This window comes from Sorex fumeus, unplaced genomic scaffold (genome assembly GCF_029834395.1).
Source record: "Sorex fumeus unplaced genomic scaffold, SorFum_2.1 ptg000047l, whole genome shotgun sequence".
Taxonomy (NCBI): Eukaryota; Metazoa; Chordata; class Mammalia; order Eulipotyphla; family Soricidae; genus Sorex; species Sorex fumeus.
Window position 1 is genome coordinate 38,893,867 of NW_026606104.1, and position 24,947 is coordinate 38,918,813.

At 44.1% G+C, this 24,947-nt stretch overlaps 1 protein-coding gene across 2 annotated transcripts in view; it reads left to right on the plus strand.

Annotated features, from left to right (window-relative positions):
• Positions 1-1,201: 1,201 nt before the first annotated feature.
• Positions 1,202-24,947, plus strand: part of CDC42 (cell division cycle 42) — a 44,332-nt gene continuing 20,586 nt past the window's right edge. For both annotated transcript variants that reach the window (XM_056123118.1, XM_056123117.1), the window contains exons 1-2: positions 1,202-1,322; positions 23,764-23,914. In XM_056123118.1, coding sequence (XP_055979093.1) covers positions 23,810-23,914 — 105 coding nt within the window. In that variant the 5' untranslated portion in view covers positions 1,202-1,322; positions 23,764-23,809. The remainder of the gene's footprint in view (positions 1,323-23,763; positions 23,915-24,947) is intronic.

Here is a 24,947-nt window from a genome sequence, read left to right on the forward strand (position 1 = left end):
CTGTTAACACCATGTCAAAACTGAAAAATGTAGTTATTCTTCTTTCCTTTGGGTATTTGCGCCATTCCTGGCAGTATACAGAGGAAACTCCTAGTTTTCTGTTCAGGGAGCTATCTGGGTGCCAAGGATCGAACCTGCTTTGCTGCATGGAAGGCGAATGTTTTGTCTCCTATACTATATCTCTGTTCCCACATTGTGTAATTATAAAACCCAAAAGAAAATGATTTTTTAAGTCCAGTATTTTGTAGATAGGTATCCTTTTTTGTTCTGGTTGAATTGTGTGACTATAGTCATCAATAATGAGCTGAGATATTTCCTTTGGTGCCTGAGAAATAGCTTAAGTGGAAGCCATGTCAGACCCGGCACCACATCGTCTCCCCTGATCTCCCAGGTGTGACGCCCCCCACCCCCATCCCCATCCCAGAACAGAGCCAGGAGTAGCCCTAGAACAGGTGTCACCCAGAGGCCCTACTTTGTCCCCCTTTCCCCTGCTACGTATTTTCCTCTGTAACTGGGAACAAGAAGTGAAGAATAGTGATTCTTGTTCTAAAGCTGGAGCAGTGGGAGAAAAATGGTAAATAAGTTTTGTGAGAATAAGGTGATCAGAAGGTATTTACATTTTAGGGCTGAAAGCCAGCCAAAGGCCTGCCGATGGGGAAGTAGGCAGGGTAAGCTGTAAGTCAAGGTCTTATGTTGGGGAGAAAGTCTCCAAAGCAAAATAAATCACACAGGTCTTGGGAGCCAGGAGACCATGCACCTACAGTGAGGCTTTATTTTTTCAGGCCAGACTCATGCTGTGCTCAGGGGCTAGTCCCAAGTATGCCTGGTGAACAACGTGGTGTCAGGGATCTACCAAACCCGGGCCACCTGCACTCAAAGCATGAGCTCAGCCCTTGCAGTGAGATCACCGTCTTTGAAAAGTTTCTCTGCAAACTAAGAATATAATAAAGATATGCTATAATAAGGATAATGCGATTTTGCTTCACAAGGTTGCAAGTACCCAGAGAAAAATTAGTAGAGACGCTCTGCAAACGACAATTAATAGTACTATTACGAATACAGTCTCGAGAGCAAGAAAGGCGGAGCTCAGCGCGGGGGCGGGGGAGGGCGCGGTGGGGGGGACGGAAAGCGAGTCGCCCCGTCCTGCGCGTGCGCGGCGGGCAGTCCCGCCCGCGGTAGGCGTGGCCTGGCCCGCGCCTCTCCGCCCACTTCCGCGGGCTCCCGCGGTGCGGCGCCTGCGTGCTGACGTCAGGCGCGTGCCCCTGTCCGGCAGTCGAGGAGACCCCGCGCAGTGCTGCCAACGCCCCGGCGGAGGAGCTGAGGTGAGTGCGGGGCCCGAGGTTCCCCGCGGGAGCGGCTACCCCCCCGCTAGCCCCGTCTCGTCCCCGGCGCGCCACCGCTCGCCGCCCGCCGCCCGCCGCCCGCGGAACCGCGCTCCGGGGCGACCCGCGGGGAGGCTGCGGGCGTGGAGCGCGGGCCGACGCGGGGCTCGCGCGGCTCCGTGCCGGCTCGCGCGGCTCCGGGGTCCGGGGGGGGCGCGGGAGGGTCCGGGGCGGCGCGGGGCCGGCGCCCCCAGCCCACCCGCCCGGCCGCCCGCGCCGGGGCCCCCCGGGACGCCCGTGCCGGCGAAGGGCGCGGGCCGGGGCGCCTGTCAGCAGGCGGCGGCGGAAGGAAGGGGTCACACCCATCGCGGCCGCCCGGCCGCCCCTCCCCCGCGCCGCCCGGCCGCCCCGGCCGCCACTTCCTGCTGCTCGGCGCCGCCGACATGTTGCGGCGGCCGGCGGGCCGGGGGCGGGCGGGCCGGGGGCCGGGGGCCAGGCGGGGCAGGGCCCGGGGGCTTCCGTCCGGCGGCCGCCCGCCCGTCCGTCCGCGGCTCCCCTGGAGCCGACCCACCTCGCCTCCTGCTGGGGCGCCCGGCCCGGTCCTCCTCGCAGCGGCGTTGCGGGCTCTGCCTTCTTCTTCCCCTTCCCCTTTTCTTTTTTTCTTTCTTTCTTTCTTTTTATTTTTTCCTCTTCTCCTTTTAAGTCCCCGAGAAATGCAGTGTGCAACATGACGTCATCGCGATTTAAGGGGGGGAGGGCGCGTTGGAGCTCCACGGAGTCGGGGAGCCGCCGGCCTTCCCGGGGCGCCCGGGCCCGAGAAGCCCCCCACCCCCGGACCCCCGGCCCGGCCCCCTCCGACGACCCCTCCCCGGGCGGCGCCGACGCCCTGGCCGCGGGGAGCGCCTCTCGCCCGGACTGGTTAACTTTCCCGACGCGGAGCCCCCCCCCACACACACATCGACTCTCGGGCCCCTTTGGGTGGCAAGGGTGTGGTGGAATGAGTGTATTTCACACTTGACACGGCACCCCCGCAACCCCAGCACTTGAGTTTTTGGAATGAATGATGCATGTTTTGGAGTTAACACCTCCCCCACCCCCACCCCCCTCAACCCTCCAGGTCGAAAGGAACGTTTTCGGACTTGGATTCTAAGGCTCCCCCCAGAATCCTACTGGGTGCATTTTCGACTCTAGTTTTGGTTAACGGGTCGGAGGGTACAGTGGCAGAGAAAAGTGACGGTACTGCAAAGGGAATGGGATCCAGCTGTAGGGTGCCTTGTTGCTAGAAGGGGAGTGCAGGGTTGTAGCAAATTCTTCCTCTTTATCTTTTGTATGGAGAGAACAGATTGCTTGTGAAGAAATAGTTGAAAGCAGTGGTAGGTTCAAACCTACCACTGTAGGGTGGGTGTGTAATCGATGGAATACGTGTGTGTGGCTTGGATTTGCCGTGATAACAGCGTCGGTTTAAAGAGTACAAAAACGACACAGTTATTGCCTGCCTTCTTGCTTGAGTCCTCTGTATTTAAGAAGTCTAAATATGTATCCTTTTCATCTTTTAATGTACGGGATAGTTTGATTTCACAGTTTTTGGACGTCCAAACATGGGTGGTGGTAATAATGAATTCAGTATTGAAAATGACCTTTCTTTCAGTAGTTTATTCAAGACCTGAAATGAAATATCCTCTTAAAACATTTTCACAGAAAAACCAATGTCAGTGCTCAGTTAAACTTAATGTTTGAGTCTAAGTCAGGTATTATGGCATAATCAGTGGTCAAATCAGATCTTGAGGTTCTTTTTGTTTTGTCTTTTGGGGGCTATACTCTGTAGTGTTCAGAGACTCTCAGATTAGTGCTTAGGAGATGATGTGGTGCCAGGGATGGAACCTGGGGCTCCTACATGCAAAGTATGACCCCATTAATGAGATTCCTTTTTTAAATTTGGGCCATACCTAGAGATGCTCTGGAGGTCATATGTGGTGCTGGGAATTTAACACAGGGTCTGCTGCATAGGCAGATACCTTTCTTTTATTATGACACTTTTTCTACTAGAAATTTTATGTATTGTTAAACATTTCCAGATAAAAAACATTTCCCCTGCCCCAAGAACAGTCACTTTGGAAAACTGTATTTACTGTGCCATTCTGAGAGTGGTATTGACAGGTTTTTGGAAAGTAAAGATCAATATGTAATTTTATTTATATTTATAGTGCATTTCATTGTTCCAGGTTTTCTTATAAGATGAGGAACTTTCAGTGTGGAGCACTTTAGGCTCCAGGACTTCTTTTGCAGGGGAGGAAAGGCTAATATTTTATTAACTGTCTCATAAATCTACACATAAAAAGATTCTATAGGGGCTAGAAAGACAACATTGAACACACTTGCCTTGCTTCTGGGTTTAGTATTGCTACATATGGTCCATGGAGCATCACCAGGAGTAATCGCTGAGCGCAGAGCCAGGAGTAGACACAGCACCTCGAGGTGTGGCCCAAACCCCTTCCCCTCCAAAAGAAATTCCATGATAGGCTTTATGCTAATTATGCTTATTCAGTGTTTTCTTCAATATGTTGATTTTCCCCACTAGAACATAAGTTCCATGATGATAGGAATTTGATTTGGCATAGTCAACCCTGTATCTCTGGCGTATATGCCACACACATAGTATGTCTTAAGAAGTGTTTGTCAGATCAATGAATAAGGTAATAATTGAGGATTAACAGTTTTCTCTTTATGCAGGTTACATAGGCCAGTGTATATATTTCCAGAAACTTCTTTTGGTCATCCTGTATTTGAGCTGAAGTGATGATACTTAAACTACTCTTGCTTGATCTTATCCATTTATTCAGTCCAGTATATTCTGTAGCTGTACTGAGTAAACAACCATTCTTTAGAAAATCTTATTTTTGAAAACCAGTTCTTCTATCTCTCAAGTTATTCAGACTTGAAAACTTGTTTTCTTTCTTTTTTTTTTTTTTTGCAAATAGCAGCTTCTTTCTGCCACTTTTCTCTGTTCAACAGTGTCATATTCCAACTCATTATGCTTTGTCCATTGCCAGTTTCTACTTTTAGTTACTCATCCCTCAGTCCAAAATATTTTTTTCTGCAGCAGTTTTCATTGCTTGTCGTTTTAGCATGGCTGCCACTGCTGCTATTTTAGATGCTGACTGTCAAAACTTCCTGAGTAGTTCCCTCTGGGATGTTATTCTCAAACTGTTTATTCCTTGAAGTGAAACCATATTTTTTGCCTCCAAAATGAAGTTCCATATTTAATTTGAAAATTAAAAAACACTGGAGATGTGGAGATAATACAGGGGTAAGGTGCTTGCCTTGTACAAGGCTGATCTTGGTTTGGTTTCCCGGCCACATGTATGGTCCCCTGAGCACAGAGCCAGGATTAAGCCCTGAACACTGCCACAACCAAAAAACAAAATAACCAGTTTTGGGAGCTGGAGAAACAGCACGTGGGTAGAGTGCTTGCCATGCGTGCAGCTCACCTGGGTTTTATTCTCCGCGCCACATATTGTCCCCCTGAGCATCACCAGGAGTGACTCCTGAGTACAGAGCCAGGAGCAAGGCGTGAACACTGTCGAGTGTGGCCCAAAAGCCAAAAAAATTTTTTTTTTAGTTCCTTTTTTTAAAAGTTCCAATAACAGTGGTGCTCAGGGGATACTCCTGGTTCCGTACTCAGGAGTGACATCTCCCAGTCACCATGTGTGGTGCCTGGTACAGAACTAGGGTTGACTGCATGCAGGCAGGTGCTTTACTTTTGTTTTTTTTGTTTTTGGATCACACCCAGCATTATTCAGGGGCTACTCCTGGCTCTGCACCCAGGAATTACTCCTGGCTGTGTTCGGCGGATAGCGCAGTGGTAGGGCGTTTGCCTTGCATGCAGCCAACATGGCCGACCCGAGTTCGATTCCTCTCGGAGAGCCCGGCGTGCTACCGAGAGTATCTCGCCTGCACGGCAAAGCCTGGCAAGCTACCCGTGACGTATTCGATATGCCCAACACAGTAACAACCAAGTCTCACAATGGAGACGTTACTGGGCCCGCTTGAGAAAATCGATGAACGACGGGAGGACAATGACAGTGACAGTGTTCGGCGGACCATATGGAGGATTGAACCCGGGTTGGCTCTGTGCAAGGCAAACACACTCCCCGCTGTACTACCGCCCTGGCCCCAGGTGCCTTACTTTTGCATTATCTCTGCCCCAAAGTTCCATTTAAAAAAGAAAAATAGAGAAAACGTCCAATTTAAAATATTTGCCATTATGCTGAAGACCCCCAGATTTTCTTTTTTCTTTTTTTTTTTTTTTTGGGTCTCGCCCAGTGGTAATTAGGGCTTCTGGCTGTGTGCTTAAGGATCACTGGTGGGGGGGAGACGGTATGGGGTGCTGGGGGATTAAACCCAGGTCAGCTACATGCAAGGCAAGCACTCTATGTGTAGTACTGTCACTCAGACTTACTAAAAGTTTCTAATGTAGGAAAAAATAGTCATGAAACTTGACAGGCATCAGTATTTTCACCTCAGATAACCTCTGACTTAAGCTGTGTTGCTCACGTTGTTCTTTAACACCTTACACTTTTAACACTTGCATCATTTTCTCCAAAAGTAAGTCACCGCTGTTTATTAATTGTGCTGCTGTGCTGCTGTGTTCTTGAGAGATACACTGTAATACATTGATCAGAGTGTGGAATCTGGAACCTGGCTGCCTCTTTATTCAGATCCTTGCTCTGCTGTTTATTCTAAGTAATGTCTTTGTGATGCTCGTTTATTTTCTTAAACATAGAGCTAGCAGTATTTCCTATCTTTCTTAGGAGAATCAAATAATTTAATCTTTGTGAGGGACTCTTCATTGGCACCTGCATACTAAAGTCTCAGAGGATATTTGCTCTTGTTATTACAACTTTAGTTCTGTAATCTTTGAATAGGTATCTGTTTCTTCCAGACACGAACATTTTAATAACTACCCTCCTCCAGATGAGTATGAAACCTTAGAAATTAATAGATTATTCTTGCTTTAAATTTTAATTATCTGAACTGATACCATAAGAACACAGGTGCATAGTCTCAAGTGTGCAGTGACTTATGGATCCATAGGGTAAGAATAGTCAAGAGCTCATTAGGGAGTTTAGGCTCCATCCCAATTCTATGGAGTCTGAAACTGCATTTTAACAAGATTCCCACAGGATCTGCCCCATTGTGATGGCTTGGTTGAACCCAGGCTGAACCTAGGACCTCAAACTTGAATGATTTTTTTTTTCCCCTCTTAGGCCAACCCCACTCTCTTCAGGGCTTATTCTGGGCTGGGCTGAAGATTCAGTCCCGGTGGTTGGGCTTAGGGGACTGTGGGGTACCATTGATCAAATCCCAGTCAGCCCCATGTAGGGCACACATCTTACCCACTGTACTTACCCACTGTACTGTCTTTCTAGCCTCATACATGATTTTTTATTTATTTTTTTAATTTTTTGGTTTTTTTTGGATCACACCTGGCGATGCTCAGGGGTTACTCCTGGCTTTGCACTCAGGAAGTACTCCTGGTGGTGCTTGGGGGACCATATGGGATACTGGGAATCAAACCCAGCTCAGCCGCGTGCAAGGCAAATGCCCTAGCCGCTGTGCTATCGATCCAGCCCCCTCCCATACATGAAGCGTCCTCTTCAGGTTTAGAGCAAATAGTGCGTCATGAATTTTAGAAGAATGTTGAGTGCTTTCTTTTTTCCAGTAAATTATTTTTTTGAATTTGGTGGTGGATGGGAAACCTCATTCAGTGCCTAGGACTGCAATTCAAGCTTGTGCTGCAACCCTTTGAGCTATTTTCCTGCCTTAGTGGTTTATATTTTATTTATCCCTTCATGCTGCCCAAGTATAACTTGGTTTCTTTTGGATAATATCCTAGGTTATAGCAAGGATCATAGTCTGCAAATGAATGTGAAGCCTATTTAACATTGTCACTGTCACTGTCCTCCTGTTGTTCATCGATTTTCTCGAGCGGGCCCAGTAACGTCTCTGTTGTGAGACTTTGTTGTTACTGTGTTTGGCATATCGAATATGTCACGGGTATTTCTTGCTGCCAGGCTTTGCTGTGTGGACGAGATACTCTCTCAGTAGCTTGCGGGCTGTTCGAGAGGGGCGGAGGAATCAAACTCGGGTCGGCCATGTTGGCTGTGTGCAAGGCAAACGTCCTACCCGCTGTGCTATCGCTCCAGCCCATTTAACATTGAAAGAATTAAAATTTTCTATTTTTAATGTAGAAGTGTCTCATGTCTGCATTCATTATTAGGAACTAATTTGTCTAAAGTTAAAGCAGACCAGGGATGTAACTCAGAGGTATAGAACACTTATTTTGCGTCTGTCAGTTTCTGGGATTGGTCCCCAGTGCTGTAAACAACCAAACAAAAAAAAGTTGTTAAATACCATTCATTCATTGCCCACTTACTAATATAAAATGATCTCAGCTTACATTTGTTTGTCTGGTGCATATTTGAACTTAAAGATCATTGAAAATCGCTTGAACATGTATGTGTCATGGGCTGGTGGGGGGAGAGAGCGGGAGTGGGGGGGGAGAGATCAGGGGTTAAGATGTTATCTTGCCATGTGGCAGACCCATTTCGACCCCCTAGCACCGCATATAGATCTTGAGAAGTACTAGGAACAACACTCTAAGTACTGCCTTGTGTGGCCTAAAGTCCAAAAGGAAACAGGATCTATCATGTAATTGTTGGTTATGAAAACAGGTGAGATACAAAGTTGACATTTGCTCAGATATAAAAAATGTGTTTTCTGAGACCAGAGATGTAGTAGAGGAGGTAAGGAACTTGCTTTGCAAGCAACCACATCCACTGTTACCCTGGTTTGAATTTCCTGTGTTGTCCCCTGAGCACTGCCAACGGGCACTCCTCAGGACTCAGCCAGGAATAACTCCTGTACTGCCAGGTATGGCTGAAACCATCCCTGCCCAATTACAAAATTTAAAAATTTTCTGCTTTCTTTATAAAAATTGTTAAAATCTTAACTTCTAAAAATATTTATTATTTATTTTTGGGCCACTCCTGGTAGTGCACAGGGCTTAACTCCTGGCTCTGTCCTAAGTAGTTTCATTAAAAAATTAAAGTTAAAAATTAAAAAAATTAAATTAAAATTTAAAATTATGAACAGTTAATTATATATTTTCTTTTTATATATTCTTCATAGAAGAAATAGAAAAATTTCTTGAAGCATATTCTACTAACCCTGAATCGGGAATAGAAAATTTATACAGACCAATTAGTATTCATCAATCTCCTAGTGGGCTGGAGCCATAGCACAGCAGCAGGGCGTTTGCCTTGCACGAGGCTGACCGGTTGACCTGGGTTCGATTCCTCTACCCCTCTTGGAGAGCCCGGCAAGCTACTGAGAGTATATTTCGCCCGCACGGCAAAGCCTGGCAAGCTACCTGTGATGTATTTGATATGCCAAACACAGTAACAACTAAGTCTCACAATGTGAGTTACTGGGCCCGCTCAAGCAAATCGATGAACAACGAGAGGACAGTGACAGTGACAATCTCCTAGTGAAGTAAAGCCCGCGATTAGATAGATCACTTCTTAGATGAATTTCAGCAAGCATTTATTGAAGAGTCAATGCCAGTCCTCCTTTTCCCAAAACATCAAATTGAGAGAACACTTTGACATTTATTTTATTTTTGGTGGTGGGGGGGCACACTGGGTGGTGCTCAGGGCTTACTCCTGACTCCATCCTCAGGGATGACCTCTGGCAGCCTTTGGAATGCTGGATATCAAACCTGTTTTGACCCCTGGCATACCATATGGTCCCCCTAGCACAGTCAGGAGTGAATCCTGAGAGTAGAGCCAGGAGTAAGACCTGATCATCTTTGAGTGTGACCCAACGCCTCTCCCCACCCCCCAAAAAAAGTTTTAGGTTTGGAGAGAGAACTTAACAGCTGAGTGCAGGTAAATATACTAGCATATGGGAGGCCAGGTTTGACCCCTTGCACCGTATGATCTTCCAAGCATACCAGTAACACTGAGCAGGGAGATGCCCCAGCGCTTCTGGGTGTGGCCCCAAACCAATATCAAAATCCAAAGGCAACCTCCCCGGCACCCCCCACCGTTCTTGACTGCCGTCTGAGGGTGTGATGCTACTTAGGCCCTGCAGTGCCAGGTATACCCAGACCACTCTGGTATCTGGGACTTCCAGGTTGTACCCTGTGATGATTGGGGGACCAGTATGGTGCCAAGAATCTTTAACATAGTTTGGCCGCATGCTAGACATGTGTCCTAACTACTGTACTGTCTCCTAGCCCCTATTTATTAGTTTTGTTGTTGTTGTTGTTGGTTTTACGCCCCCACCTGGCTGGGTATTATGCTGTGTCAGGGATTCAGCTCCAGCCTCTTGCATGCAAAGCATGTACTCCAGCTTGTTGTGTTATCTCTCTGACTCTGTGTTGTTAATAGTTGTGGAGGCCACACCCAGCAGTGCTGTGAGTTAAGTATCACTTTTGGTGATCCTCAGGGTGCCATGTGCATGGACTCTTTGTGTGTTTGTGTGGTGTGTGTGTGTGTGTATGTGTGTGTATGTGTGTATATATATGTTATTCCTGATATGGTATTTGGGTGTTGCTTCTACTGCTACTCAGTGACCACGACTGCTTAGGGTTCTTACGTGCAGTGTATGTATGCTTTAACCCTTTGAGCTATGTCCTTTGCCCTTCTATTGCCTGCTTTTCTTTCTTTCACTCTGCTCAGGGGCTAGTCCTTATTCTGTGCAGTGCTTGGGGGACCACTTGTAGTGCACTCTGCTCAAGGCCTATTCCTTATTCTGTGCAGTGCTTGGGGGGACCACTTGCAATGCCAGGAATCGACCAAGAGTCCTTTGCATGAAAGCCAAGTGCCTTACTCCCTGTACTATCTCTCAGGCCCATGTTTTTTTGTAGATGGCCTCTGCATCTGTGAATATACTCCTTGTCATTTATACTCAGATATAGGAGGGCTGGGGATGTAAAGCATTGTTTTGCAGCTGGGGGCTTTATGCCCCCCCCCCCCCGGGCCTCCAGGATATTTGAAGGGGCTACAGGAGTAAATTATGTATGATTGTAGGGGGCCAACCTGTAGGATGGGAGCTGCAGGAAGGAAATAAGGTTGGAAGTGTGCCACAGTTGGAAAAAAGTTGAGAAACACTGATACAGAGCACTCAGTGATAGTGCACATGCTTGCATGTTTGAGACCCTGGCTCTGGACCCTGGCATCGCAAAAGCATAACGTAAATTCAGATACGGAGGTTGGCATGTTATACATTGTTCTTGCCCTCCCCCCCGCTTTTTTTGGGGGGGTCTTGCACTTTGCCTTTTAAAAACAATATGGCTGGAGAGATAGTTTTGGGGTTAAGATGCTTGCCTTGCATGCAGCTGACCCTGGTTCTATTTCTGGCACTGCATATGGTCCCTCAAGCACCACTAGGAGTAGTAACACCTGACTACAGAGCTAGGAATAGTTTCTGAACACTGGGATTTGGTCCTGGAATCACAAAATGAATAAATGTCTTTTATTGGAGGGGGGTGGCAGTGGGATGTACACCTGGTTATGCTTAGGAGTTACTCCTGGCTATGCACTCAGGAATTACTTCTGGTGGTGCTCAGGGGATCATATGGCATGCTGGGGGTTGAACCATCATTTAGTTAGGTGACCCTCACATGCAGTCCCCACTAACAATTTAAGAAGCTAGGATTTAGACAAAGGTAAGCTGATACTTTTTTACTTGGTGATTGATGCTTAGGGGTTACTCTTGGCTCAGCACTCAGGAATTACCCCTGGAAGTGCTTGGAGGACTGACCGTATGGGGTGCTAGAGGTTGAACCCAGGTCGGTTGTGTGCAAGGCAAATACCCTACCTACTGTACTTTCCATCTGTCCCCCAATATGCATGCTTATTTTAGTACATTAGTCCATGAGAGGTTTTGTTTGGTGGGGAGGGGGACACACCACTGGTGGTGTTCCATACTTGCTCCTGGCTCTGTGCTCAGGGATCCTTAGGACCACATGGGGTGCCAGATATTTTTTTTCTTTTTTTAGCAGTTTCTATAACTCTAATGAAATCAAAATGGAAATGCAAGAACATAGCTTATCCAAGAAAGATTCAAGCCATTAAAAAATTTCAATAGGAAATGCTAGATATTCAAAACATTAAATGAAATAAAAATTTCAATGGAAGGAATAGCAAGCAGACTCAATCTTGGAGAGGAAAGAATACTTGAAATTGAAGATAAATGTACAAAAGCAACTCAAATGAAGAAGATAAATAAGATTTTGAAAAAAATGAAGTACCATATTTTGATTAGACTACATTAGAAAAGGAAATATTAGCATAATGGGTTATCAAAGCCAAAAGAGAGAGGAACACAGAAAGCCCAAAGAAATAGTAGCTGAGAAATTCCCACATTTCAGCTTAGAAGTAGTTTAGAAATTCCTGAAAATTTATAGAACATTCATATTTCTAACTTGAAAAAATATCAACAAATCTTTCTTTCACCTATCTATAGCTTTCTCTCCCTCTGCCTCTCTCTCTCCTTCTCTCTCTCTCTCTCTCTCTCTCTCTCTTTTTCTCTCTTCCTCCACTTTGAGGCACTCAAGGACAATGTAGTATTGGATCAAAACTTGTGCTCTAGCCTTTTAGGGGTGCCAGATATTAAACCAAGGTTCTGTGCATTGTATTATTCTTGGAGCTAGTAAGATTTTAAGAAACATTAAGAAAAGTTCTTGTTTTCAGTGTATACTCAGTACTGAATAGATGCCTCAGGAGGTAGATAAAGAAATATGAAGTATAAACTTTTGTTTTTATCTTCAGAAAGTTTACAATCTGTTAAAAATAAACACAGATGTGTGAATAAGAATGAGTTGTTTGACCAGATACACTATAGCAGCTCGGGTGCTTGCGTTGGACGTGCCTACCCAGGTTCTATCCCTGGCACCCCATATGGTCTTCTGAGTCCCGCCAGAGTGATCTTGAGTGCAGAGCCACAGCCAGGGCTAAGCCCTCTGCATCTCCAGGTGTGGCCCCCAAACAAACCCAAGAACCTAAAAACTAACAAGAATAGGATGTTTAGGGATGGAGAAATAGTTCAGAGGTAGAGCACTTGACTTGTATGTGTGAAGCTTGAGTTTGGTACCTGCACTTCATGATCCCCTGAGCACCTCTATCCTCCAGAACAAATCGAATGATTAAGTATTTGTGTGATGAAAAGTTCCTCCCTTATTTTTGTCTGTTTCTTTTCTGCTTATAACAACAACAGGAACAACACAAAAGGATTATAGACAGTGACCTTACAATAAAGGAAATAAGCAGGGTAATATGATAGAAGGAGGGAGGGGTCATTGGAGAGTGTGCTTAGCAGAGGGTTTTCTGAGATCTAGGGATGTGAAGCCACAGCTATAAGAGCAGAGAAAAGAGTACTCTTTTTTGGGGGACGAGGGGTGTGTGTAATATCTGGTTATTCTCAGGGGTTAATCCTGGCTCTGTACTCATGAATTACTTCTGGCGCTGCACAGGGGACCATGGAGGATGCTGGGGATTGAACCCTTAGGCCTATGTGCATAAGAACCCTGCCTCTTGTACTCTCTCTCTAGCCCTGAGGGTAAAAGTACTCGGCAAATTAAGAATCTGAAGGAAGGACAGGGCTAGCTACCTTTATGTTTGAGGAATAGAAAGAGATCCGTATAGTGTGAAGTGTAGAGGTGATGAAACATGAGATTTAAGAGGTAATAAAAGGGGCTGGAGTGATATGAGTGATAGCACACTGGGTAGTGCACTTACCTTGCTTGGAGTGACCCGGGTATGATCCCTAGCACCCCGTATCTGGTGCCCTGAGCTCATCAGGTGTAATCTTTGAGTGCAAAGCCAGGAGTAAGTCTTGAGTAATTCCTTTGGGTGTGGCCCTAAAATAAAAAGAAAACTGAAAAACTGAGACTTGCCAGAATTGTACCATTCTATCGATAATTGCAGTACTTAGAATTATTTTTTATAAGTAAGATGAATTATAAGGATGAATAAGGTTTGGGGGAAGATGCTAAAGTCTCAGACTTTGACACCAACACCAAGCTGTATTGTATAATTTAAATGGCATCTGGTAGTTGACAACTGATTTAATGGATAGAGTAATACATAGAACTGGTTAAGAACGTTCATTCCTGGGGGCTAGAGAGATAGTACAGTGGGTAGGGCGTTTGCCTTGCATGTGGCCAACCTGGGTTTGATCCCTGGCATCCCATTTGGTCCCCTGAGTAGCTCCAGGAGTAATTCCTGAGTGCAGAGCCAGAAGTTACCCCTGATACACATCACCAGGTGTGACCAAAGGAGCCAGGAGAAAAAAAAAACCAAAAAAATCCCAAAACTTTGACTCCGGTTTTAAATCAGACTTGTCTACTTTTTGGGGTGTATTGCCAAGGATTTAACCCAGGGCTTATACAATAGGAGGTATGTGTTTCCCTCCCCGTCTCCCTAAAACTAGGGAGGTTTTAGAATTTGCTATAGGTATAGAATTGAGCTTTGGGATAAGTGAAATAGCTTTTTGTTTTTTGTTTATTTACTTTTGGCTTTTTTGGGTCACACCTGCCAATGCTTGGGTCACTCCTGGCTCTGCACTTAGGAATTACTCCTGGCAGTGCTCAGGGGACCATAATGAGTCCTGGGGATTGAACCTGGGTCAGCCTTATGCAAGGCAGATGCCCTTCCTGCTGTACTATCTTTTCGGCCCTTTTTTTTTTTTTTTGTACGGGCAGGTGTGGAGGTGCACACCACAGTGCTTGGGGACAGCTTCTGGTATGGTGCTTGGGGTGCACAGAGATTCTGACGTTCAGGGTACTGAGTCCCCAGGGTTCTCACGTACAAAGCATTAGCTTCAGCCCTTTGAGTGCGCTCTGCCTGACTGTTTTCTGGTGTTTTATTTTATTCTTTTGTATAAAATTGGAGAGATCTTTGCACGCAATTAAAGATGGCACAATCCTATTCTCTGTTCCCTCTTTCTCTTATCTCTGTTGATACCTAGGGGTTCCACACATCCTTGGTTTAGTGCCCACTCATTTTGAGTTGTGGTGTTCACCAAGGACTGTTCTCTTTTTAGTTGCAAGTATGACCCTAGGTCAACACCACAACAGTAAATGTGTGAGCACCGAACTAAGTGTGGTGCTTACACAAATGGTGCTTTCTGGGGGTGCATTCCTGCTGCTGTGCTCACACCTTCTTAGTTAATGGTTTTGTCAGGGTTTGCGACCATTTGTTGCAGTGCTCACACATACCTGACTGGGGCACTGCTGAAAATTGTTGCAGTGTTCAGTGGTGAGCACCAGGAACCAGATTCTTGTCTTCAGGCTTGTAGGGCGGGTTCTTTGTCCTCTGAACCATCTATCTCCTAGTTCCCCAATTCTCTTAGTGAAGAGACATGAAAGGCAAAATTGCTTTTGAGTGTCAGTGTCCTTGTCACTTGTCACTCGTCATCCCGTTGATCATCGATTTGCTCAAGTGGGCACCAGTAACATCTCCATTTGTCTCTGTCATGTGCTAGTGTAGCCCAATGTAGCATCTGCTCGCTCCAGGAACACGAAGCGCCTCAAACCGTTTGTTCAGGGTTTTGACGAAGAAGTTTGACCATCTCGTAGGTGGACAGCCACGCATCCTTTTGATGTCCCATGGAATCCAGTCAGTGTCCTAATGGGGAGAATGTGTGTCTGTGTAAATTATGCTTTTTATTGTTGTTTTTTGTTTTTGGGTCACACTTGGAGGTGCTCAGGGATTACTCCTGGCTGTGTTTTCAGGGCTCAGTCCTGGCAGTGCTGGGAAACTATATGGGTGCCAGGCAAACACCCTACGTACTGTACCATCAGCTCTGCGCCTCCTGATGCTTATTTGTATGCATATCTCACCAGCATTGTTATTTGAAAAGGATATGAACTTTGTTGTAGACACTGGATGATAATGGCTGTTATGTGCTTAAGTGCTTAAGACTTAAGCGCTTAAGACTTAAGTGCTTAAATCTTTGTTGAATGCATAAATATTCATCTTTTTAATATTTTGAGCAAAAATCCTATTTTAATTTCCAGTCTCTCCTAATGAAAAGATATTAGTGTTCTTTCACATTATTACATACTCCTATTTCTAGATGTTTGTTTAGAAATATTTCAGTATTTATTAATTGACTTAAAAAACTTCTTAGGGGGAGGGGTAGCCAAGGGATGTGCACACATTGTTTATATAAGGAAGGAAGGCTCCGAGTTTGATCCATGGTATTGTACCGGACATTATTTTCAGGTGCCAGAGAGAGAGTACAGTGGTTAAGGTGCTTGCCTTGTATGTGACGGACCTGGTTTGAACCCAGGTACTAGATGTGGCTCCCAGGTCCCGGACAGGAGTGATCCCTGAGCACAGAGCCAGGAATAAGCCAGAGCGTACAGCTGGTGTCTCCCACAAAAACAAACAAAAGAACATTATGGTTTGAGCCCGGGACATGGCTCAAATGACTGGAGAGCTTGCTTTGCACATTGGAACTTTGGATTCAGTCCCTTACGCTACATGGTTTCCCAAGAATTGCTCAGGATCCCAAAACAAAAATCCCTAAACTGTAACCAGAAATACTATTAGCCTCACTAATTGAAAGCAAATGAATTACACATAATTTCTTTCTTTCTAATACATATTTACTGTGAGGAATCTCCTTGCTTACCACCTTTCTTGATCATACATCCTTTCCTCAGTAATTTATTCCTATTGGAATAGACATTTAGAATTTGGAAGATGGAATATAAGACCAACTTACACATGAAGAAGATGTGCTGATTGGCCTGGAAGTAAGATGGCCTCCTCCCTACTCCGCAGAGCTGGGGAGTCAGACCTACTTGCTCACATGTGCGAGGAGGCAAGTGTTACATACCCTTACTCAAAAAGGTGGAAAATTTAAACAAAAAGAAGTTCAGCAGCATTTTCTTTTTCTTTTTTTTTTTCCTTTTGGGTTACGCCTGGCTCTGCACTCAGGTATTACTCCTGGCGGTGCTCGGGGGACCATATGGGATGCTGGGAATCGAACCTGGTCGGCCGCGTGCAAGGCAAATGCCCTACCTGCTGTGCTATCGCTCCAGCCCCTTCAGCAGCATTTTCTAATAAAAAAATTTGATGAGCTCTGGGATGTAACTCAAGTAGTGGAGCACATGGGCCTTTTATATGCAAGGCCCTGACTTTGATCCCGGGCATTGCCACATGCCCCTGGTTCCTCTCTTACCCTCAGGAGAGACTGGTGGCTCCTAAACTCTGCTGATTGTGCTTCGCACAATAGGGATAACATTTTTGGGGCAGGGGTTTATGTAAATATTTTGTGCCTGTTCTTACCTAACTTTTTTGTTTGGTTTTTGGGCCATACCTGGCCTTACTCAGGGCTTACTCCCGACTTGTGCTCATTAATTATTCCTGGTGCTGCTTGAAAACAATATGGAATGCTGGGGATCAAACCCAGGTTAGCTGCATATAAGGCAGGTACCATACCCACCGTGCTATCTCTCTCGCCCTCTTTTATTCTAAGACTGGCCCCCCCTAGCTTTTATTCTAAGAAACCACTGTTTTTTTTTTCTTTTTGGGTCACACCCCGCGATGCCAGGGGTTACTCCTGGCTCATGCACTCAGGAATCACTCCTGGCGGTGCTTGGGGGACCATATGGGATGCTGGGAATTGAACCTGTATCGGCCATCTTGGCTGTGTGCAAGGCAAACGCCCCACCCGCTGTGCTATCGCTCCAGCCCCCCACTTGCTGTATTGTTCACATACAAAGCTTAAACTCACCATAAAATGAGTTACCGTGTACAAAGCTTAGTCAGTAGAGTAAATAGGCTTGGGATTTTATTTTAGTCTTCCTGTAAGATAATATGTTAGCCTGATGATGTTTATTTTCTGTATCATTAGTTACAGGATTTCAGGGATTTAGACACTATAGTGTATGAGATTTACTACTTCCACCACCAAATTTCTGTTGCCATCTCACCACCAGAAAGACTCTCGTAAACCAATTTCCCCACTTCCCCCTTCCCTTTTTCTTCTATGGAAACCTTTGGTAACCAACATAGTTTTCTTTGAGTCTAGGAGTTCTTTTTTTAACCTGTTTTTGTAATTTATATTGTATATATAGGGGCTGGAGCAATAGCACAGCGGATAGGGCATTTGCCTTGCACGCGGCCAACCCGGGTTTGATTCCCAGCATCCCATATGGTCCCCTGAACACCGCCAGGGGTAACTCCTGAGTGCTGAGCCAGGAGTAATCCCTGTGCATCGCCGGGCATGACCCAAAAAGCAAAAAATAAAAAAAAAAATTACATATAAATAAAAGCACCCAGTAATTCTTTCACTTACTATGTCACTTAGCCTAAATCCTATTTTATTAAAAAAATTTATATTTTTAATCTTAGTGGCAGAGTAGCTTATCTAGTCATCTGTTGGTGGGCATTTAGATTGATACCGTATTTTTGCTATTGTAAATAAGGGTGCTAATGAACATAGGGATGCGGATACCCCCCTTTTAAATTTCTCAGTTTCAAAGGAATATTTCAGTGAAAAATTTTTGTTCTTTATTTTGGTTTTGTTCTCCCCCCTTTATTTATTTTTGTTGGTTTTTTTTTTTTTTGGCTACACTCAGTGGTGCTTAGGGTGCTCTGGAGACCATTGCATTCCTGGAGATTGAACTCCTATGTGTAAAACATGCATTCCAGCCCTTTGAGTGTCTTCCTAGCTCTTTAGATTTTTTTTTTTTCCTGCTTTTTGGGTCACTGCTGGGATGCTCAGGAGTTACTCCTGGTTCTACACCCAAGGAATTACTTACGGTGGTGCTGGGCAACCATATGGGATGCTGGGGATCGAACCCAGGCTGGCTGCTTGCAAGGTAAATATCCTGTCTGCTGTACTATCACTCCAGCCCGGCTCTTTTGATTCTTGTAAATATTGGTGAAATTCATTGGGATCTCTGAAAATTTGCTTGAAGCTGATCATTTTAGAGTTTAGGGACATTGTTTTTGTAGTCCACAGTAAGATCTCTCTTAGGACTTAGATAATCATCAATAGGAACTTGGAAACTAAGTGAAATGACCTGAAATAAAATTAATTTTATCATAGGCTAATTGGTATAAACAAGATAAAAGTTTCTACAGTATAATCTGGTTACAGAAGCATTTAAAATAAAGACCCCAAACTCTTCTGTTATTAAAACAATAATTTATATTTATTTTTCAACTCAACTTATTGCAGGTCAGGATGGTGGGTGGATAGATCCTATCTGTCCAAGGAGTGCGTTATATAGGGTAGCATTCAGTACTGGACAGGACACCCTTTCATCGCAGGGTGCATCTCACACAAATGTCAATGTTTTCTCAGACAGGAGCAATTTAGACATACCAATGAACCTTCTCTGCTCATTGTTGTGATATGGTAGGAAATCAGAGCACCTGGAGGAAACCGTGGCAGGCTTGATGAGATTGTGCTAACCCCCCTCACAGATAGTGGCCCTGACTGGGAATCAGAATTTTTTCTTCATCAATATTACCACTATAGGAGTTGCTGTTATATTTTGTAGTTCGTTTTAGGGTGAAGGTGTAATAGAATTTGGAGTCAGGGCTTTCTAAAAATGCATACTGTTTGTCTTCATTTTTATGTTCTGATGCAGGACCAAATAGGGTAATACAGCAGTGTCTCAGCAACTAGTTGGCAGGCTGCTGCCTGTCAGTAGGAGTGTTAGCACATCCATATATGTGTGGATGCAGAAGATTTATCTTTGTAATTTGAGTGCTTTAGATTTCTTAATAATCACAGGTGCTTATGTTTAAAAATTGTACTTTAGGGGCCAGAGAGATAGTATAGTGGGTAGGGTGCTGCTTGCCTTGTACCTGGCTGAACTTGGTTTGATCCGCATATCCTGAGTACAGGGCCAGAAATAATAACTGAGCGCAGCTAGGTGTGGCCCTGAACCAAAACAAGACACATTGCATTTTAGTTGTGCTACTGTAACTTAACGAACTGCATTCTGTATAGTTGACTGGATTTGATAGGAGAGACAGATGGTGCTGATTCTGTCAAATCATGCAGCTGTTCTATTGGGTAGATAAGGAAGACTTTGTGAAATTCAGGGTCATTAGTCTCTTGATTTTTATAATGGCTATTGTTTCACATCTAAGTATTAAAGAACGTTACTTCAAGGGGGAAATGAATTTCAAGTGTAAACCACATTAGTGTATTTTATTTTTGGGTGTGGGGTTGGGGTGCACACCCAGCAATTCTCAGGGCTTATTTCTGACTTTGTGCTTAGGGATGCTCCTGGCAGGGCTTAGGTGACCCTCAGGGTGCTTTGGGTCAGCCATGGGCAATGCAAGTATCTTACCTGCTGAACTCTCTCTTTGGCTCCTGCATTAGCATATTTTAAGTTAAGGTGAATATTGTGTTTTTATTTTCTGACCCCACTTCTGATTCAATTCTGACACTAACTTCCAGAGTTAGTGCAGATCCCACAGACATCAGCTGGCACTTTTCTATAGGCAAGTCAGTTTTTATTTCCCCAATCCCAGTTCTTAAGTTCTGATATAAATAAGCATGGTCCTCCCGTTGTTCATCGATTTGCTCAAGCGGACCCAGTAACGTCTCCATCATGAGACTTGTCGTTACTGTGTTTGGCATATCGAATACGTCACGGGTAGCTTGCCAGGCTCTGCCGTGCGGGCGAGATACTCTCGGTAGCTTGCCGGGCTCTCTGAGAGGGGCGGAGGAATCGAACTCGGGTCGGCCATGTTGGCCGCTTGTAAGGCTATCGCTCCAGCACCTGATACAAATAAACTTCATTATTAAGTTGCATCCAGAGACTGGAGGGATAGTACAGCAGATAGGTGCCTTGCACTTGGCCAACCCAGGTTCTCTGGCATCCCATATGATCCTTGAAGGCCTGCCATGAGTGATCCCTGAAAGCAGAGCCAGGAGTAACCCCTGAGTACAGCCGGGTGTGACCCTAAACCAAAACAAAACAAAAAGCATTCAGATATTGGTGCAAAATAACATTTCTACATGTTCTGCTTAGCAAAATGGTGGTACTGTGTGGCTTCCATATTGCTTTGATGTCTTAAATTTATTTTATATTTATTAGTTTTCTAGGCTATCCTTAGTGTGGTGTATAGTGGACTCTGATTGGGGAGTTGCTTCCCCTGCCTCTTGGCCAGGTCCCAAGCTTCCGCATGCAAAGCAAGTCTCTAGACTGTTGCACCATCTCCCCACCCTTTTTTATTTGTTGTTGCCTTTTTAATTTTTATTTTTTGACTTTTTTGTTCACACCTGGCGATGTTCAGGGTTACTCCTGGCTGTGCACTCAGGAAAGACTCCTGGCAGTGCTGGGGAACCATATAGGGTGTTGGGGATCGAACCTGGGCCAACCGCATGCACGGCAAAATGCCCTACTGGCTGTACTGACTCTGCCTCAGTTGCCTTTTAAAATTTTTATTTAGGCACTAGTACTGTTAATGTTTCAGGAAATACACTTAAATTTCTCCAGAGTATCGGCAGACTTTTAGGGATTCTGATATATATCAAAACACACATACACCGTATGTTTTTTGTTTGTATTTTGGGCTACACCTGGTGATGCTCAGGGGTTGCTTCTGGCTCTGAGCTACTACTCCTGGTAGTGTTTGTAGGATCAGGTGGGATGTTGGGAATCATACTTGAACAGTGGCTTACAAGGCAGGTGCCCTGCCTGCTGTACTGTCTCTACAGATACATTGTATTTATTGAAAGAAACTTAGATGATGGGAGAGAGGAATACCAAGTATTCAAGAGAGAGAGAGAGCTTCTTTACGTGTGTTACTCACTTTACCTTATGAGGAAGGTATCACTTAGTTTTGTTTTTTAGCAGGGGAAAATGAGCCACAGGGAGATACTAAATAATTTGCTTCAGGTCATTATAGCTAGACGGTAGAAACAGTCTCACTCTACCCTTATTCTTAATGAAACCCCAGTTTCCTGAAAGATTGCTGAGCTGTTAGATCAGGAAGTCTAAGAAATGCAAGATTTATCAATGTAAAGAAAGGGAAGAGAAAACCTCTTCCTAATCTTACTAATTCTCACTTCTTGCTTCTCTTCTCCCAGTAGAATTTCGTAGTTGTTTGCAAGGTGAAGAAACAGGAAATAACTTAGCTCATGTTTCTTGCTTCCTCTTCTGTCTTCCTTTTTTCAGTGCCAGCCATTGTCATATGTTATTCTTATCTCTCCATTTTTAGTAATCATACTTGTTTTTAATTTTTTTTTTTTTGCTTCACTCCCGGCTGTGTTCAGAGTGCTCCTGGCTCTGAGCTCGGGGATCACTGCTGGTGGGGCTCCAGGAAACCTTAAGGGATGACAGAGATCACCCGGGTTAGGTGTGTGCAAGGCAAGTGCCCTTGTAGCTGTACTATTGCTTCAGTCCCATGCATTTTTTTTTTTTTTAAATTGTCACTTCTCAGGAGAAAGAGTAGTGTTTTGGTGTAGGGACTTGAGAGACTGCTTCTGTTTAAATTTGTTTTAATTACTGACTAATCTTTTACTGGTGAGCTTCACTTACTTAGATGATGGCAGTGAGAAATGTAGAAGTACGTATTATATATTTAGAAAAGTGTATGGCACCTAGTGTTTACTGCTGGCACTATTATTATTTTATATTTTTTGTTCGAATCACATTATTACTGGTAACACTTTTAGGTTCATCTAGTAATTAAAGCATGTCTGAAATATTTTGGATGACGTCTCAGTATCCAATGTGAGGTTTGCAGGGAATTCAAACTCACCTTGCTCCCCCTCCCCTTTTGAGCCTCTCCTGGTGGTATGCAGAGCCTACTCCTGGCTCTGCACTTGGTCATTCCTGGTGGTGCTTGGGAGACCATATGCAGAGTCAGGAATTGAACCCTGATCAGGAGTGTGCAAGGCAAGTGCCCCATGCACTGTACTATCTCTCAGGATACAGAGAGTTCAGTTTCATTAGATTTTGGGTGAGGATTCATGGTTCTATTTATTTTATTTTATTTTTTAAAATTTTGGGCCACACCTGGTGATACTGGTGATAGTGGTTTCTGCCCCTGAGCTCATGGGATCATATGTAGTATCTAGGATGGAATGACTGCTTACACAGCAACCTTAGCCACACTGTACAGAGACCTGAATTTGTAACAAACCCATTCCAGGTAATTATTGCTGGTAGTCTGGATATGAATTTTGGAATTGACTGGTTTAGAGGCTGAATTCAAGTAGCAAAAGGAGAGTCGATTATAACAACTGACAGATTTTCAGTAGTTTGCACTTAAGGGAATGGTAATTAATTCTAAGCTAGAAAAAAGAATTTAATTTGGGCTTAAAGCTAATGTTACTGGATCTTTTTACATTTTGTTAACACCAGTTAATAACTTGATTTTAGAGACCACTCTAAATAGTGAACGAAAATAATATAGAAATCTTTGGTTAGCTAAGAAATATTTGGGGACTGGAGAAATTGTGTGGCAGGTAGGGCTCTTGCATGCGATCATCCTCAGTTGAGGTGAATATGCCACCTTGCAGGGTTTTCAGTTTTTAATAGCTTCTTTCCTTCATCTTATAAAAATATACTACTCTTTGCGTTACTCTGTTTTTGTTTTTGGGTCACACCTGGCTGTCCCTAGGGCTTACTGCTTGCTTTTGGATTGTTCCTGGTTGCCTCTGGGCACCCTATGTGGTGCCAAGGATCAAGCCAGGTTGGGCTTATGCAAGGGAAATATCTTCCCTGTAGTGCTCTCTCTGGCCTTCACTTCATATTACTTGGGACTGTTTTTTGGCCACACTTAGTAGTTTGGCAGTGCTTGGTCTACAAGGTGTCTGCTGGGGGCTACTGGAACGTGTCCACTTCTGGATGTGCTGAAAGATCTTGTTCTGGGGATTGAGTCTGGGCTTCCTGCATGCAAAGTATGTACTCAGCCTAGTCTCTATTTGGGATTTTTCAGACAGTTTAGAAATGAAAAGCAACCAGGAATTAGAAATTTTAAAAAATGACTTACTGTACATTGTGTGAATCATTGCTTTTCTTTTTAGGTTTGTCTATTTGTTATTGTTTTCAAGCCACACTTGCACTTCTTAGGGGCTAATACTCCTGACTATCAAGGGGTCATTCCTGGCAGTACTTGGATAAATATATAATTGAAAGCAGGAGCCTATTAAACTGTTTACTGTCTCTCTTGGCCTCTCTTTTGGGTTCTTTTAACCATAGCATTTGGGGTGCTAGTTCTGTTATTTGTCTGAGTAGAATGAGTGAATCTTTTGTTATTGGAAAAAAAAAATCTTAAGTGTGAATGAGAACCTCTTGTGGCAGGGCTCTGGGCACCATCGACTGATACCTTCTGTACTCTTTCTCTGGCCTCGAGACAAATACCTTTATTTAATCTTTTTGTAGGTCATCATTGAATTTGAAGTAAAGTGAATACAAAACTGTTTCAGCAATGCAGACAATTAAGTGTGTTGTTGTGGGCGATGGTGCTGTTGGTAAAACATGTCTCCTGATATCCTATACAACAAACAAATTTCCATCGGAGTATGTACCAACGGTAAGTATAAAGGTTTCTATCCTATGTACCAACATTTCTTAGTAAAATCTTTTAATTTGATCTCTTTTATTTTTTGAAAAAAAAAAAAGATCTGTGCATTTTGTAATTTTTCTGTTACCTATCTTTGTTTCTAATTTTAAAGATCTTGACTTCTCATGAACAAATTATGTAATTTACTCTTTAAAAACAAAGAGCTGAAAAATCAATGAAAAGTTAGAAGGGGTGACACAGGGTTTGCAGGAAGTGCTAGGAGGCAGAAAACCCAGAAGACCAATAGACAAGATTCTTATGAGTGGTGGTCTCTGGAGAATTGTAAGCCCTGCAGCTTGAAACGAGGTGACACTTTTTAAAAAATGTCTTGGCCACTCATTGATATTCAGAGCTTGGAGGTCTTTTGGGATTTTTTTGGTTTTAATTATTATTATTTTTTAAAATATTTTAACTTCAGAAAAAGTCTCCGTTCTCCTTAGGTAACAGAGACTCTTTTCTCCTTAGAAGAGAGTCATGAAGAGTTATCTTGTAGTTACGGAGCTCCGACTTGGCTTTTAGTTAGTGGAAGAGAAGACCTATTTTGAAGAGAACAACGGCAGTCTTTGGAGGGGGCCTCTCTCACCAGTACTTTTCATCAGCTAAAAGATAATGATGAGTTATTTAGAATAACATTCATTTGTGAAGGGACATGTTTGGGAGTCCAGTGTTGTCTCAGTTGGTTGCCCATCCCAGTGCTATAATTACGTTAAGCATAGGTGTCCATTTAGTGGTGAGAGGGGAGTTAAGAGTTGGCCTGACCAACTACCGCCCTGTTAAGTATGCTATTTTAGAGGTTATGGAGCACCTATATATACTTAGTGTTGTTTGCAAGTAAAAAAATCAGAAAGTGTACGAGTCCTTTAGGTTGATCTTTAGACATGAGCATTATTAAGAACATGAATGCAGGTTAAAAGACTTATATTTATGTTGGATTGGAATTGACTGTCTGTAATGTCCAGTGGAGTGTTTGAGATAGGTGAAACCTAGAGGAAGAGGAAAGAGT